At 36.8% G+C, this 17,824-nt stretch overlaps 1 protein-coding gene across 1 annotated transcript in view; it reads right to left on the reverse strand.

The window, feature by feature from the left end:
• Nucleotides 1–4,719: 4,719 nt before the first annotated feature.
• LOC103772756 (DNA mismatch repair protein Msh3-like) overlaps nt 4,720–17,824 on the reverse strand; it is a gene marked incomplete at its 5' end in the record, with an annotated part of 50,324 nt that continues 37,219 nt past the window's right edge. The window contains 4 exons of the mRNA XM_008940099.1: nt 4,720–4,973; nt 7,744–7,918; nt 8,976–9,105; nt 9,329–9,515. Coding sequence (XP_008938347.1) covers nt 4,865–4,973; nt 7,744–7,918; nt 8,976–9,105; nt 9,329–9,515 — 601 coding nt within the window. The remainder of the gene's footprint in view (nt 4,974–7,743; nt 7,919–8,975; nt 9,106–9,328; nt 9,516–17,824) is intronic.

Genomic DNA, 17,824 nt, shown 5'->3' on the forward strand with positions numbered 1-17,824 from the left:
TTAGTGGGCAACAAATTTGTGGCCCAGAGCTGTATTCAGATTTAACAAACATTTGATCTGGATTTGATTGCCAGATATTTTGCTGGGAAATGGAGGAAAGCTTTGGAAACAGGTGGAAAAATTATGCTGAGATGGTAAGTTTGAACTTGCAATGGGCTTTCTGTTTAGGAACGGTTAAAACCTGATGAAAACCATCCTCTCCACTCATACGCTGTAAAATCTGAAAGGGGAAAAAGAGATGGGCTGTTCAGATGTATTTTTCAGACTGCTCTTCAAGGCTTGCAGAACTGGTGCCAGGATTTTGGAGCTTGCTACCTGGGTGAGACTTGGGGGGAAGGGCCCCCAGTAACCATTCTGAAGTGTGATCTAGATTCTGGGTTCCGAGTCCTAACTTCTCTCAGTGCAATGAAATCTACCAGACATTTATTTCTTTATGAAACACACATTTACATCAGAACTACTAAGAAGTTAAAATAATTGAATTCTCACTGAATTTTACACATAGTAGAAATATTTGGATAATTTAATTTCCAATAGCTGTCAATAAGTAAACATTAAACTTGCATTGCAGTGAACAGACTTACTGCAATACCTGACTCAGCTGACATTTCAGTGATCTTTACATTCATGTATACACATTGTAAATTTAAGTGGTAGGTAAATTCACGTCATTTCTATAAATACTTCTGAAAAACTTTGACAATACAAAGAAAAATCCTCGAGAGTTATTTCACAGGAGGATATTGTATGCCAGTAAGAAAGGTAATTGCTGCTGGTAATTTCACTTTGCATATTCTATAATAACGTTGTTATGTAACCCAATACAAAAAGGCAGTGAGAGAATAACCATCCCTCTCTCCCCTCTTCCATCAAAATGATCCACCAGTTCTTGTTGCTGACCCATGGCACTGTGATTTCTAAAGGCAATACATTCAAGATAAAATGCATAAAGGCATTAAAAATTTTATGTTAAAAGCAGGGAAGACAGAACAATGAAAAAAACTTAGCAAAGTGGTATATGTCATCTTAAAAAAATGGAAAAAAAAACCATAAAATGCAAATGCCTTTCAAGGAGACTGTGCCTTTATGCAGAGCACAAAGCTGTATTTTTCACATCAGTATTAAATTTTAACAATGTCAATAACATGCTGGCACAGGCAGTAGGAGCCAATACTCCATGCAGGTTTCCAAAAATATTAATACTTAGACAACAAGACTTAGACACTCATTTCTTGAAAGCAACTTCAAGACTAACATGAATAAGGACCATCTAGGTGTGGGTCACTCTTCTTCAACTGTACAGCCGTCAGTAGGCAGGGTCAAACTTGATGACTTAGCACACAGACAAAATTTTATTACTCTTGTTTTAAAAGTAGGGCACATCTCCAACGTCATACGACTAGCAAAACTATACTTCAAATTTTAAGACAAAGCTTAGCATGCTTGAATTTAAAAGGAAAGAAACAAGAACAAGCAGAAAGGACAACAGAAGAGCAGCTTCTCATCATCTCTGTCTCTTAGAAGGTCTCCTGCTATGATAGACACAGAAGTTCCAACTTACCACAGCAAAAGAAATGAAAAAAGCCTCCTAAAAAATTAATGCTTTTCCCTGTTTCCCATCAAGTCTGTGTTTCTTCGTACCCCTTCCGCATTCTGTGCTTCCAAAGGCCAAGGAATGTCTGTCTGGTTGTCTGTCTAGACTACCCAAGTGAGCTGTGAACTCCTCACACCCCAGAGTGATTGTCCTCACATGGTGCTCACTGCTAATGAGTGTGGCTGCTCCACATCAGCAGCCCTGTGCCACGTGTCATTACAAAGGTATCCAAAACCCAGCAGCAAACATCTAATAACAGTGTGCATATAACACAGTGCATTCGCAAATGCTCATAGCTTCTCAAGTATCTGCTAGGAATGATAATAATCAGCAGTGAGTAAACCAGTAGCTGTAATAATTAGCTCGCCTATCTAGAAGAAAGATTACAGAGGTAGCCTCTGCTGTCGAACTGAGCAAGGCTAAAATCAAAAGTTATTTCCAACACGATCGCAGATGTTAAGAGGAAAGGTTGCTGTGAAATTGCTTTGTACGTGACAGTGCGAGCAGGCCAGTAATACCATGTCCATTAGCACACTCTTAGTAGTATTTCTGCATTTCTTTCAGACTGTATCCAGGTGTTTTTTTCTTGTCAGAGCATACTCTGAAGGCTCCCTTGAGGTCAGAGAGAGTCTTGCTAAAAGCACATTTAGCACATATGGGAATTTAGTAACGGCTCATTTGTGCCCTTTGAAGGCTATGGTCAGAGGCCTTTGGATCCAAGGCACTGCATCTGTGTGCATTCATAATTGATTATTACATTCAGTGTGCTCCACAATGTGTGGCACAGATAAGCACACATGTGTACCCACACCTTGAAAGACTGGTTTAGATAAATAATACTTCATGCTCTGGGAGGAGATGCAGGTATTGATTGCTGCTACTTGAGGAGCAGACAAACTATTTGTTTAAATGATGTTTTGTCACTTGAAGAACCTAGAAAGAAGTCTTTTGTGAAGGTTAGCAATTGCTTGCAACAGGTTAAAAATTTACTGCACAAAGTTCTCTATGTTGAGAAGGCTAATTCAATCACCTGCAATGACATTGTTTCATCTGACATGCATTATTTTGCAAAAAAAAATCCCTCATTTACTGAAAAAATTAGAAAGGTTCAGCTGTATCAAGGACTACAAAAACTATTCCTTATAGCAAAGTCAAGATATTTTATTTCACTTCTTTCTACTTGGAGTGGGCTGTCCCTGCTGGGACGCTGGGTGCCCAACAGAGCTTCTCTGTCACTCCTTCCTCAGCTGGACAGGGGACAGAAAATAGAACAAAAGGCTTGTGGGTGGAGATAAGGACAGGGAGAGATCACTCACCAGTTACCACCACAGGCTAAACAGATTCAGCTTGGAGAAATTAGTTTAATTTATTACCAATAAAATCATAGTAGGGTAATGAGAGATAAACCAAACCTTAAAGCACCTTCCCCCAACCCCTCCCTTCTTCCCAGGCTTAACTTCACTCCCAGTTTCCTCCCACTGAGTGGCGCAGGGGATGGGACATGGGGGTTGCAGTCGGTTCATCACCGTTGTCTCTGCTGCTCCTCCCTCCTCAGGATGAGGACTCCACACAGGATACAGTCCTCCATGAACTTCTCTAATGTGAGTCCTTCCCACAGACTGCAGTTCTTCATGAACTCCAGCTTGGGTCCCTTCCATGGGGTGTGGTCCTTCAGGAACATACTCATCCACTGTGTGTCCCCCATAGAGTCCCAGGTCCTGCTACCAAACCTGCTCCAGCGTGGGCTCCTCCCTTCATGGGACCACAGGTCCTGTCAGGAGCCTGCTCCAGCATGGGCTTCCCATGGGGTCACAGCCTGCTTAGAGTATCCTCCTGCTCCTGCGTGGGGTCCTCCATGGGCTGCAGGTGGATATCTGCTTGGTGACAGCCTGCCTCACCATGGTCTTCACCATGGGCTGCAGGAGAATCTCTGCTCTACTGCCTGCAGCACCTCTTCCCCCTCCTTCCTCACTGACCTTGGTGTTTGCAGAGTTGTTCCTTTCACATATTCTCACTCATCTCCAGCTACAGTTGTTGTTGCACTGGTTTTTCTTTCCCCCTTCATGAATACATGTCACAGATGTGCTACCACCACTGCCAGCAGAAGGCCCACCTTGGAGCCATCTGGCATTGACGCTGTCAGACACAGGGGAAGCTTGTGGCAGCTTCTCACAGAAGCCACCCTTGTAGCCTCCCACCCACTGCCAAAACCTTGCCACACTAACCCAATACACTACTTAGATATTTTTTTTTTTAAATACAACAAAGTATTTGCCAAGGTTTAAGTATGTCCACATCACTGTCCATTGTCATATCAGGATACTTCACCTGGTTACATTTATAAGGGAAAATCAATTTGGATACCACATTCCCACTTGAAATTAGGATGTGATAACTGCCAATATAAAAAGTAAAAAGCATTTCTGCTTCTTCCAGCTTTACTCTGCATGTGACAGAGCACTGGGGATGCCAGCTGCATGGTCTATACTGCCTGTTTCACCTCATCTTATGATACTCCAACATCATCTGGAGTAAGTCTCTATCCAGACTGTGCCAGAGGGCCAAGATGATGAGGAAAACTGAAGCTGACAAGGAAGCAGGCATGCATGGAAATGAAGAAGAGGGAAAACAAAACACAGTCAATGCATTTTTTTCTGCTACTGCTTTGAGAACTACTTGTTGCACCATCATAGACCTCATCAGTAGGAACAAAAGTCTCCTAATCCAGCCACATAACACACACTTTCTTAAATTCATTGTGCACATAAAATTTCACTGGCTTTGTAGAGCACCCTCTAATTTTAAATGCATTAATACCAGAACAACAACACATGTCTGTTTATGGTATTCATTCCTACCAATTGCCCAGCAGCATAGCACAGTCAAGACTCAGCTACAAAGGAATATGTCATTAGAAATTGAGGTACAATAAAGTTAAAAGACATCACTTTATTTATAAAAGATTTACCTAATAATTTATGAACATAATTTTTCATGTCTTTTAAAGATATTAAAAACCAAATCCAACAAAATCCACATCCTGTGGCAGTAGACATTTTGCAGCTAAGGAAAAGAGCAAAAACACTTCAGGGAAGAAAAGTGGAGGGAGAAAATTACATACAATTATATCACAATGCAGCACCTCTTTATCTTTCCAAAGGCAGAAAAGTGAACTTATGCACCTAGAACTACACCCTGATAGGATCTATTAGTCTCCAGATCTATATTTTGCATCCCCAATATTTTCCTTTGTTAAGCATGATTTCAGGATTAATAACTGTCCTTTCTTTCATCTTCAGGTTCACACATACTTTTCCATTTTTGTAGTTCCTGAGAACCATTTATCTTCCATACTTCAGCAAAGGACTTCAGTTTTTTTCTGCAGGGGGAAAAAATATTAGAGTCAAAATATGGACACATTTTTAAATGAAGCACATCAAACCTTGAAGAGCCCTACAGTCATCTGCAACATTTGATACAGAGTAAAAAATAGCAGTTTGCAGAGCTCAAATGTTATGTGGTCTTTAAACAATTCGTTAACATTTTCCAATGTATGTATCACAGCTCTGGGACAGTCAACAATTTAATTTTATAACTAACTTACAGAAGCGTGGAAAAAATGAAATAAAACACTGAGCAAGAGGAAATTATTAGAGGAAACACATAGCATTGTAGTTTGTACTGTTTAATTTTCAGCACTGAGTTCCTACAAATTTACATTTATAGAACCATGAACAGGTAATGCTTTTTCAAAATAAATGACTCTGCATATCTTTTTTTTTTTTTTTTTTAAATTTAAGAAGGACTCCTAAGAGTTGTGACAAATAACAAGACATTTAAAATGGCTTAACACACATTCCCAATGACAAAGATGTCAAGACTGGATGGAATTATCCAGTGGATTTTCTTAAATAATATGAAAGTGATTTAAAAAAATAAGACAAGGCAGCAGGCCTGGGGATACTGTGACAGCACAAGCATACTGCTAGGAGCAGGTCTGAGTTTGATTCCCAAGACCATAGTATTTTTTTATATCCTACCACAGATATACCATAAAACTTGTTCATGTCTGTTTTAGGAAAAAGGTGTAGAAATTATATTTGATGTTTAGATCACACAATTGCAGTAAGCAAAAATAAATAGGAATGCACAAAAGAAAATATTTCCATAATGACCTACACAGGAGAACTGTAAGAATTAAGAATTACATAAAACCATAAGTTGTGCACTGTGAAATCATCAGACACATCTAATTTTTTTTTTTTCTGACTTGAGCTACAGGTTTATATAGGTATATGATGTTCCCTCCAAAGTCCATGCAGGAGGTCTGTGAGGAAGGAATAGTCAAACCCAGTGAATCAGCAGTGGCTGTGTGGTGGATGTCCCTTGTCCCTGCATAGCACTGCCTCTCATCCAAGGGGGAGGAAAATGTGTCCAACTGCAGAGGGGGTAGGTGGGTTTGGCAGGCAGGGGGGAAGTCCCAAGGTTCCTCTAACAACTGACAGAATCAAAAGCCTTCTCCTCTTGCTCCCACCCCTTCCTTCTTTCCTTACAGCCTCAGTGACAACTCAGGATAAAGGACTCACCACAGCTTTAACCATTTTTTCCTTTTTCTCTTCAAGAATACAAGGAAATTGCATACCAAAAGCTAAAATACAGATCATAGATTACATATTCAAAAGCTGATAAATGGGAGACAATTAAGTCCCATAATTAAGATTGCCCAGTCAGCCCTCACTCTACTTCTCTATAGGCACTGTAAATCAGTCGTTTAACCACATCATCACACACTATTTTTATTGCTTACAGGTTTTGTATGCAGTTAACTCTATTTTTAGCAATAGAGGCATGCTAGAACTCTCCTTCTGCTCTGTCCAAACAATATGCTAGCATTATTTTCTTAGAAAGGAGGATAAACTAAAGGGACAATTATTTCACATCATAATTTATTGTACAGTAGCTCTGGCCTTCCAGCTGATACTGTCACCTTTCTGAACAACATTTTTTTCCTGATTATAGAGCCCCTTGTATCCTATAACAACAGAGTTAAGAAATGGCTAGTAATTTGTTGTTTTACTTTTGTCAGTTATGGACAATTAGTTCCAATTTACATAAGCTACCACATTGTTTTTCCCATAAACTGTCATGTACCTTCAACAGAATGTTTTTATTTTGCTTTCTTAAAAGGAAATAAAAACTGGTGTTAAGCGCTAAGCACCATTAAGTTTCAAAATAACTGCTTGTACCTACAAGTAATTAGTATTTCAAATTTTCTCACATAAAATAATTCTTTCAGGATTAGCTACAGCCATCAGACAGCAAAGATATGATTTATTATATTCCTAAAGGGCTATCTGAATTTTGCTGATAGGACAGGCACTGAAAATAATAACAACAACAACAAAAAATCAGTGGAAATGAATATGAATACTAGCACATAATTATATCTAAACTGTTTACATAATGTTACAGGTCTTATTAAGATGATGCTATTTGAGACAAATGGAAATTTCCATAACTAGTCTAACATTGAAATCCTCAGACTTTCAGTAAATTTTTTTGTTTGGGGGGCCAAAGTATATTATAAAAACATATATTTACATTAAATCAGAAGAAGAGTATCTTCATCCTCTTCCACACTTCCATTGTATTTTGTATGCAAATACAATTTCAAGTTCCAAAGTGAAGAATATACTTTCTAAATTAAACCTGTTCATATTTTCACTATCCCCAGTAAGAACAGAAGTAGGTATTAGAGTGTAGCTATATTTCAAATTCGTCTTCCTGAAAACAGTGAAATACAAACTTTCTACTATTTTCCATAAGAAAATAAAAAATAGTTTATTCCTAATGTTCGCTCAGTGTGCTTTTTATTTTTTCCAATCTTGTTTCAGGTGGCAGCAATTAAACAGTGACATAAGAGCTAATTATAAAATCTAAAGCTTTGATTAAAATAGCACAATTTCCTAATCTTTTTTTCCAAAGTTTTGTTTCACTCTCTGTTCCCTGAAGGGTAGAATGATATCTGAAGTAGTTTTTACTATTCTTTTTAATGCACATTGCATGAAATGCTTTTCAAGTCATAGCTGAAGTTTCACTGGGGGGTCTAAAAAAAAAAACCAAACCAAAACAATCACAATTGCTCTGACCTTTTCATATTCACTGTTCTCTCTAACTCCTTTGATTTGTGAGCTGCCTTCTTCAAGATTTCTTCAGGAATATCTGCCAGTTTGGCAACATTTAGCCCATAACTCCTTGCAGAGACTCCTTTAGTTATTTGATAAAGAAAAGTGATAAATTCAGGTTTCTCTTCATCTCCATATCCTGGAAAAAAAAAAAAAAAAAATAAAATTCATGCTTCTTTGGTGATTTATTCCACTGAAGAAATATGAAATAAAAATCATTCCTTGAGATCACATTTTACTTGCCCATTTTGAGACTGACAAACTCTTTACTATATTTTTACCTGTTGTCTCACAAATATTCTTCTGAAAACTAAGCAGCCACAGTGTAAATAGAAGGCCTTTGCATTTGTAAATAATTGTTTAAATGAGAGGAAACAGACTGTAAGTCATTTTTCACCATGAAGGGTGATCATCACTGCAGCTAGAGCTGCTCAACATAACCATTATCAAACTAGAAAAAGAGCTAAGCAGTAAGCTGATAAAATTTACTGAAAATACTAATTCAGACAAATGGTGGCAAGAAGAAATATTGTAACTCTTCTGCTTGGTAAGACCAGAACTGAATCAGATTGTTATAAACAATAAAGAAAATTAAAACAACCTGCATGGCATAGGAAGGATGAACAAAGATTATTCCTTTACCTCTTCTATTTCAAGCACTGGGACCATCAAGTGAAGCTACATATTGTTTCAAAACAGTTTCAAATTAAACAAGAGGAGGTGGTTCTTCACACAACTGTGTTAGAATTTTGGAGCTCCTTGACATAGTAGGATGAAGATGCTAAAAGTACACAAAGATACTCAGGAGAACTAGACAACCTTGTTGAAATGAAATGTGTCAGAGACAGGAAAACCAGAAAACACATCTAGTTCCTGAGGCCCTCTAAACAGCAAATGTTTGCACAGTGAGATCTTTTAGAAAAAGAGCTGCCATGTGTTTAATCCCTAATCCCTTCTCCCTAATCCTTGGTATTTGGCTTCTGCAAAAATTTGGATGCTGGGCTAGGTGAGCCTTTTATCTTATATTAAAGAGAAATGATGGTTCAGTTTACAGGCCCCCCAGAATGTGTGTATAGGCTGACACTCCAGTGAGTTTGGATGTATTGCTTTCATGCTGAAGTTTAAAGTACCCTAACACTTTTACAATTTCTGCCTGTATCTTTAGTGCCAGAAACTCAGACAGATTTATACACTACCTTTTTGTTGAGCACTTTCCTCCTCATTGACCAAGAAAGCCATGTGGTAATTACCAACTTTTTCTGGATACATCTTCTCTAGCTCACAAACTGAGGGATAGTGAGTGACAAACAGTGTCAGTGACTTCACCTACAACAATGAAATGGACACATATGAATTTTTGGCTTCAATTTTTTTTTTTTTTTAAGCACAGCAACATAGAATTGCTTTGTTAATCTCTTAACTATATCCCGTTGCTCTGAGTTTGGACATGCCACATTTCCATAAAGAAATACACACCATGTCAAAGTCAGCCTACCATCATAGAGGCTTAAAAAGCATTCACAAGCCACGTGCCTCATTGAACACTTACATCCTTAATAAAATGTTCAAGTGTAGCATAAGCAATAGCAATTCCATCGTGTGTGCTGGTTCCTCTTCCCAATTCATCCAAAATTACTAGGGATCTTGAAGTTGCTTTTCTTATGATCTCAGCAGTATCTGTCAGTTCTTCCATAAAAGTACTTCGTCCTTTGTAAATGTTGTCTGCCGCACCCATTCTGCATTCGGACACAAATCAGGTCAATTTATGAAGTTAAAATAAATGCCAGATAATGCTGAAAAACAAATCACCATAATAAAAACATTTTGTTACAAATCTCCTGTTGCTCCAAGAAAAGCAGGAAAACCCAGGCAGAACATTCACCTTTCAGAACAAGCTACTGCTTAGGAAAAAAAATCAAAGTAATTACACAGATACACAATCTTAGCAGCATGCTTAAACATGATTTTCAGAGGAAGATTTCTTTCCTTATCCTTTTATATAACTGTCTGTGAACATACTGCCCTCCACCCAGGTGAGGTTCTCCTCTGCTCCGCAAACATACACAAATTCCTTCCTGTTTCATACAAGCCTTTAACCAGTGTTCCAGTTTCATGCAACCTTCAATCCTCAAATTCTACCTCAAACTGTGAAATTGCAGTTTTCGTCTCAGAAACATGTTAGTAATTCACCCTGCTTTCCTATTCTTCTGCAACTTTCCTTATGTATTCGATAATACACTTTCCACTTTCTGTATTTGCTTTTCAATTACATTAATCACATCACAATATCACTTCTGAGACAGCCTATTGCTTGCAAGTCACTGAATAGGACTGGAAAAATGGATTTTTTCACTCCCATCAGCCAATAATACAGTTACATACAGGCCACACTGATTTAAGGAAAACTGACTCATGGGCTTAGCGTATTATGTTTTGAAGTAGAACAGCTGGCCAGAGCAGCATTTAAAGCCAATCAAACCCTTTAAAGAGAATCCCAATATAGCTTTTATTTTCTCTGTCTTTTCCTGCATCTCTAATATAATTTTGTTGTCTACAGGAGCACTTGCAAGGTATCATTTTATGAGGACCTTATCATTGTCAAGAGTAACTGAGTACCACTATCAAAACCTAGCAGGTCAGACTCAGTACCATTCTAGGGTTCCTGCCCTCCAAATTTGGTATGCTGGCATGCATAACTTCACAATGTGCAAATACTCAACTATAAGTGAGCCAGTTTGTGTTGGAGATGGGTGTTATGATACGATGATCAAACTAAGTGATTTTATTTCATTGAGTGTGTGCTTGCTCACACACACAGCAGGTGTGCTCCCACACACTCTGGAAGAGATTTTGAACATAAGCCAATTAAACTTTACACGAATCCCACTGAATTAAATATATAATTCGGAATATTGAGGCATTGTGAAATTGACATTTTATTAAGCCACTTACTACTGTAATCCTTTTCAATTCCCTTTATCTCAATATTGGGCAGATTTACAAAGAACAATATAACATATCTATTTTTAACACTATTAACAGCAAATAAGTTTACCAAAATGACAAATATTTTTCATGTCTGAACAAGCTCTGGCTCCATAATGGGCAACTTTAACCTTAGTTTCAGACCCTAGGATTATTAGTACTACAATTTTATAATTTTTATTTGGCTTTTCATTACAGAGACACAACAGGCTGTCTGTGCTGCACCTATGATGATTACACTGAGAGTTCTCAGTTCTATTTTTCTCTTGGATTGCATCATTTCCATAGAGCCCTCAAGATCATTTAGTCATTTTGGACCTAATTTGCATTCATGAAAATAATTTTCACAACTTCCTCACTGAATGCTCAAGATACAAACAAAAATGAATATTATCTTTCTCTTGCTGCTAACAACAGCTGCAATAGAAGCCTTTCTTTTCATCATCTTAAAACATTCAAATATGACTCAGGCTTATCTACAGATTAAAAAAAAACCCCAACATGTATTTGTAAATGACATAAAACCCCTTAAATGTCATTGTTCTTTCAGCCTCTGTCCTTGACAATAGAAGAATCTTTTTTTTTAAGCTTACATGATAAGCAATGTTATCCCAGAAAAAAGACTAACTGTTTTGATGTAGATAACTGCATTTATAAAGCCAACAGTTAATATGCAGCAAGGTATTGCTCCCTAACTATATGCTATATTACTCCTGATACAATGAAGTTTTGGAGTCAAAACATGTACTGCTTAAACAATTATTTTTCTTCAAAACAAGGAAGATAAATTCCACTAAACTTCTACAACATCCAGTTGCTTTGAACTTACATTTTAATATACCTTGCCTCCTAAATATTTTTATACATAAAAACATTTAACTTTTTCCTGTAATATTCTGTCCACGAGTAGCGTGCAGACATCCAATGTGAAAAGTGCCTCTTTAGTGCTGTCAAGAGATCCATCACACCTCAGAATATGCAATATGGCTGGAAACCACTTGTTATGTCTCTGACAGCCAACCAAATTTCATAAAATTAAAAGCTCTTCATCTTACAATTTTCAAGACATTTATTATGTAAATTAAAAAAGAAAAAAATTAAAAGGAGGCATTATCTCTTTTCAGTGCTAGGTTTCAGGTGGTAAAGATTCCTGTCAATAGCTTCAGAAAAAAAAATTTGGAATGTTTTCATAAATTAATTTTTGCAGGGTAAGTTAGATGATATGCAGCAGTAGTTAGCTTTATGTAAACCAGCTAGCACTATATGCTTAGCCTACAGGTGACCCTTCAGAGAAAGAGACACAGATTTCCTAATTTTGCCATAGCAGCATCCAAATGGTTGTTTTATAAACGTGCTCTCCAGAGTCAGTCCATGCAGACAGTACCAGCCTTTCTAATGCAACTGTTCATCATCCTGGGAAGGTATCCTATGATATTTTGTCCTATAAAGCTCTATAAAAGTGGTGAAAATTTTTAATGATAGAAGCTTTGATACTACTCAAAACCACTAGAATTAAATAGCATAACTTTTTCCCCTTTATCTCAAGAATTTTTATGTAGTCAGTATCCATTTAAACTTGCTCTCAACAGGCATAAACTAATAGCACTAAACTGTGTGGCCCGATACGTTACCTAGAAGTCTGGTGCTTTCAAGTGTTTGATTAGCTAGTCACATCTGAAGGCTATGACCATGAAAAATGGCCAAACCATGACCATATTTTCATGAACCATGAAAAATCTGTATGTAAGGAGGAAATTCAAATTGAAGCCACCGAACGCTGCTTGGCAACCTGTTATTGCTGCTTTCAAAAAACAGTTTCCTGGAGGAGGGGCCAGACTTGCAGACTTGATGACTAACACTGGTATAAGAACAACAGAATAGTCTAAGACATTGTTTTGGAGTGGAGCAGAGAGGCCTCCAGAAAAACACAGCTCCCCTATGCTGCTAGCAGTGCAGAGGTGAAAGTGATGACATGTAGATTAAAGCAGAAATTGTTCCAGTATGATAGAAAGCAGTGAAAAAAATTCACAAGGAAAACAAAACAACACCACACCCAAACACTGAAATCCAGAAGCTTCTAGATAAAGCTTTTTCCATGCTACCTTTCAAAAGAAGTTATCCAACATGCTGTTAGTTGGGCTGGTTATAAAATTAAGAGCACTGTGTGGACCATAGGTATCTTATTTTTATGTTATTGCGAATCTCTTACGTTGCTTCTGAAAATGATCAAGCAGCCCAAGAGGTATCAAAAAGCAACTACATAGCACCAAATGAATCCTAGAAAACAAAGACTGCAAAACCACTCCCTAAGGCCTTATTTTCACACAGCTGTCAACATCCTGATGTTTTTTATTCATTCCTATTTTTAAAAAAAAACTTAATGTGAAAAAAACTTAAATTTAAGATTTTTCACCTTGATTTTGGAAACATATACTTTACTTTAAAAGTTCACCTCGAATACCTCCCAGAGAAATGAAATCTAGTGCCTGTTACAGAAGAATAAAACTAATTAGTATAGCATCTCTACACACTGCCTTTGTGGTTCTCAAGAGGAGGCATTTAGGTTTCCAGGTATGGTTTGTATTCCCAGGAATTAGAGTTGAAGCCAGACTTCATCTCAGAATGTACTCATAGTGAAATCATTCATTCATCAAGAACAATTAACATTAAAAGAAAATTACTCTCTTCTCTGAGATTATCTTAAACGTCAGTTGTAGAATACCACCCTCTCAACACCAACAGACATTCCTTCTGTGATTCAAAGAGAGCACTGAGAAAAACACAAATAAATTCATAATGTGACTTTACATTTCTACTCATTCCCTCTCACACAAAACCCTTCAAAATGTCATTTCAAAGATCACTGTATTTGAACAGGAGTTATTTAAATTAGTTTACAGAATGAAAGTATTAGATGGGCTCTTGCCTTACAGTTTATCCCTTTTCCTGCACAGGACCCTTCTCTAGAACATTTTTCTTCCATCCACACCATATCATTAATTTTTTTTTAAAGATCTTTGTATTTTTTTAAAAGGTATCTTTTCTTTTTTTTTTTTTTTCCAGAAGACTCTCCTCCCAACTGAAGTCTCATGTGGTTTCTGCAGAGAACCAATAGTTGCAAAAGTCTGAGTATTAACTGAAGATTATGTTAACTAGCACAAGAAAACTTGATATTGATCGTGGCATGTATGGAAAAACACAAGTGTAATTTCTTTTCCACACTTAGGTAAATCTTCTCCCATTGGACTAGGTTATTGACTGTCTTTTAGGTACTTAGCAAACAAGACTTCCTGAGACTTCACAGGTTACAAATCAAAAGCATTTTACAAATTGGAGTGACAGAAAATGAAAACAGGAATCCTAAATGGAGACTTTACAGACTGACTACTGCATGTCCTCTCCTACAGTGGTCCCAGGAACCCAAACACTTTTAACCAGAACAGTCGGTTTTGCCCACAGAAGAGATTTGAAACCCTGTGTATTTTAGGAACACTCCGACTGCTAATAAGAATTTCACAGTGGGTGGCATAAAAGTAGCCCAGCTTGGATGTTTTAACTTCTGGCTACTTCCCAAATACAATGAAAATTTATCAAGTAATTCTTTAGAAGACAGCATCTACAAATTTATAACAGTTCACTGTCAAGAAACTAATGCTTCACACTCCTCCACAGAGATCTGGCAAAGCACTGACTTCACTTCCATCAAGCTCTTACTGATTCAACCCAAAAACTGACAATAAGAAAATTAATTTACAGAAAATGCAATTAGAGAATTTTCAAAATTAACCATTATTATAAGTATGACAAAAAGCATTGTTATCAGCATAGTTGTTATTTTGCATTATTCATGGGCCACTTCTAAGCAGTAAACATGTGCAAAGATACATGGGTGATGATGACAGGAAATCAGATGTTCATCATACTAACCTATTTACAGTCACCATGCATACACATGCTCAACCATTTCTACAACTGCTTATCTGCACATTTTAAATGAAGAAATACGGATGGTATGGCACCCAATTTAGAAGAACAGTTGTCGAAAAGCCTGGCAGAATGCATTACCCATTTAATGTAAAATACACTTTTATTTTGTAAATTATTGTAGACATATGATATTCTCAGTCATGGAGAAATTAATGGAATTAGTAAAATTTAAGGTCACTAGAAATACTTTGCATTATCCTTGAAAAAAAAAAAAAAGCATGTACGAAGCAATTTTAATACTCAGCTTCACAGTGGTTTTTGTTTGTTTGTTTGTTTTCTCTTTTCCTCCATTTTCCGTATCACTAGGTAATTGAAATAGCCAAAACAAGTAATCACTTAAATCCTCATTACCATATAGACTCGGCCAACAGAGGCATGCTGCACACATGAACATCCCAGTATGTTAAAAGAAACATATACAAAAAGATTAGCTTTCAAGATGTGAACTGCATTGATTCTTTGCTGAAAGACAGAATAAAGAAAAACATCCATGGTTTGCAGTGAACATGCAGTATTTTAGAAGCTTCACCTTGACTGACAGAACACATAAGTCCGAGTTCAGAAGATGAAACACCAGTCTAGTCAATACAGTCACTCAGTGGCCAGAAGTTACCAATATCCTCTCATTCCTGAAGCTTTATATGGCAACAAATTCAGTTGTTCTTCCAGAGGCTTATGTTACATTGCCCAGTGAAGAACACCTGAGAAAGTTCTTTTCTGAAATTTAGCAATGTAACATAAGAACTCCTTAAAAATACTTGCCATGTCACATAGGGCAAATACATTGCTCACTGTTAAAATAATCCAGCGGATTTCTGGTTTATTCTAAAATTTCCCATTGTATTTTAAAACTGGACCTGCTCAAGTTCAAGTTCCAGTTCTTCCCTCCTGTGCTACTCAGAACCCTATAGCAGCTGGCTGTCAGGGCACGAGGGCTGAGCTCTCAGAGGAGCAGGAGAAGGACAACCCCTTAAATTCTGTGTTCAAACATGCAAAGGTTTTTATAATTAATGTATTAGTAGATTGCCTTCCACACGTCCCTCAGCTTTTACATTTATTCAAAACGAAGAACTAAGCATTTCTTTTTGTTGCCCTCAATGAGAAAGCTCTGATTTGTTCTTGTACAGAGGCACCAGACTGAGGTTTCTATTGCAGCCTCTCCTGACCAAGAGGTCTGACAAAATAGGCAATGCACACCAGAAGGCCAGTACTCGAGGAAGTTTATGAAGGGTCCATTAGGCAACTGAAACTCCAAACACATTTTCACCCTGATTTCACTGCAAGAAACCATTAACACTGTATAAATGTTATTGATCATGAAGAGAAAAAAATGATTATGAGTACAATCATTTTGCTGAGGGATAAATTATAAACTATCTAGGGTGTTCATGTGCAAGCCATCAATATTAGCCAGAAGAAGCTGAAAAAAATTAAGACAAAGAAAAACCCAACCCTAAAACATGTACAGGTCTACACTTACTACTCTTGGATTTCAGCGAGGGAACTCAAGGTAATTAAGTTAATGTGCATATGTAGCTGAAGGATTGAGGCCAAGGAGGATTAAGGAGCAGAAACTATAGCAACAGACTAGGGACAATAGCTGAAGCATTCAGCGCAAGTGAACTTTTCCCCTTTAAACCTGTGGATGCTACAGAAAATCCAATTCAAACTGTGACTAGGTTAAATCATAGCATGGAAGAGTTTTAGAAAGGTGAATACCACCATTCAGTGTCAGAGTTTCAACTTTGCTATAAAATAGCTGACAGGCAAATTTTCTTCCCCCACCATACATCAGTATGATGAAAGTCTTCCAATCCCTTTCAGGAGTACTGCAATACGCAGCAGAAACTGTTTCACAGATCTCACTGTATATATATAACAGTGACTTTTATTGACTTTTAAAGTCATGAATCCATTTATTAATTTTTAATTTTACTCATTGATTCATTTATGATTTAAGTCTGTTTTAAATCTCTGCAAACAGCTGTCCATACATACAGATTTTATCAAATAACATGTATATAAACCAAAGACTGTTTTGTTCAATAGTACATTATTACATGCATATGAGATACAAACCTAACACTGCACATGCATGTTACTCTGAAATGAACGAAGACATAGAAATAAAGTAGCTACAAATATATACAAGGCATAGTTTAACTGATATCTACAGAGCTACGTAACACTGTCAGAAATAGTTGCAGTTCAAAATGCATCGTGATATGTCCAAACTTTTGTAGAAAAACAGAACAAAATAATTTTCAATTTAACAACACTAATTACAAACTTTTACTTATTCTCTTCTTTTTCAAAAAGATCTCCATGTGATAAAAAATAGAATTTAATGCAATTAATTTAATACATCACCCTATTTCCCCCTGAAAGCTGGCATTAATTTACACCCACAGATGTAATTATAAGACTGAAAGCATAAATTAAAGGCTTAACTATTTTTTTTTTATTCTAGCAATAAACAAAAATACAATTAAGGAAGAACAAAATGAACAGATTATTGTGCCATAAAGAAGTTACATTTCTGAAAATTACATTTGGATTTTTGACAATTAACAAGTTCTGTTTGTTTGACTGTTGCTGCATTCCAGAGCAATACAAACATCCCTCATTTAGTGTATCCATATATGAAGTTCTTATGTGGACTTGGCAGTCACTTGGGAATGCTTTGTATGAATGGTTCCTTACTTTTCTGCACAATACATAAATTAATGTGTACAGTAAAACCAGCAAGCATTACTATATATGTATGAAATAAACATAATGTTAAAAAGTGCCGTTACTTTTAAATTTTCTGACTAACTTTCAGCCTACCAGCAGAGGCAAACTGAGAGAATCCAGTTTTTTTTTTTTTTTTCCAAAGGAAAACCTAAATTACTTAAAAGTAAACATTTATTTTCAGATATAAGTAACTAAAAAAGCCTCAACCTAACAAGGAATCAACCAAAGTTTTATCCAAAGCCAGGTGATGTATAGACAAGTCGCTCTGCTAAAATAAACTCCTCCACAGTTTCTGTTCAGCACTCAATCTCCCTGTGGTTTCTGTACTACACAGGAC

This window comes from Merops nubicus, unplaced genomic scaffold, assembly GCF_000691845.1.
Source record: "Merops nubicus isolate BGI_N331 unplaced genomic scaffold, ASM69184v1 scaffold19715, whole genome shotgun sequence".
NCBI lineage: Eukaryota > Metazoa > Chordata > Aves > Coraciiformes > Meropidae > Merops > Merops nubicus.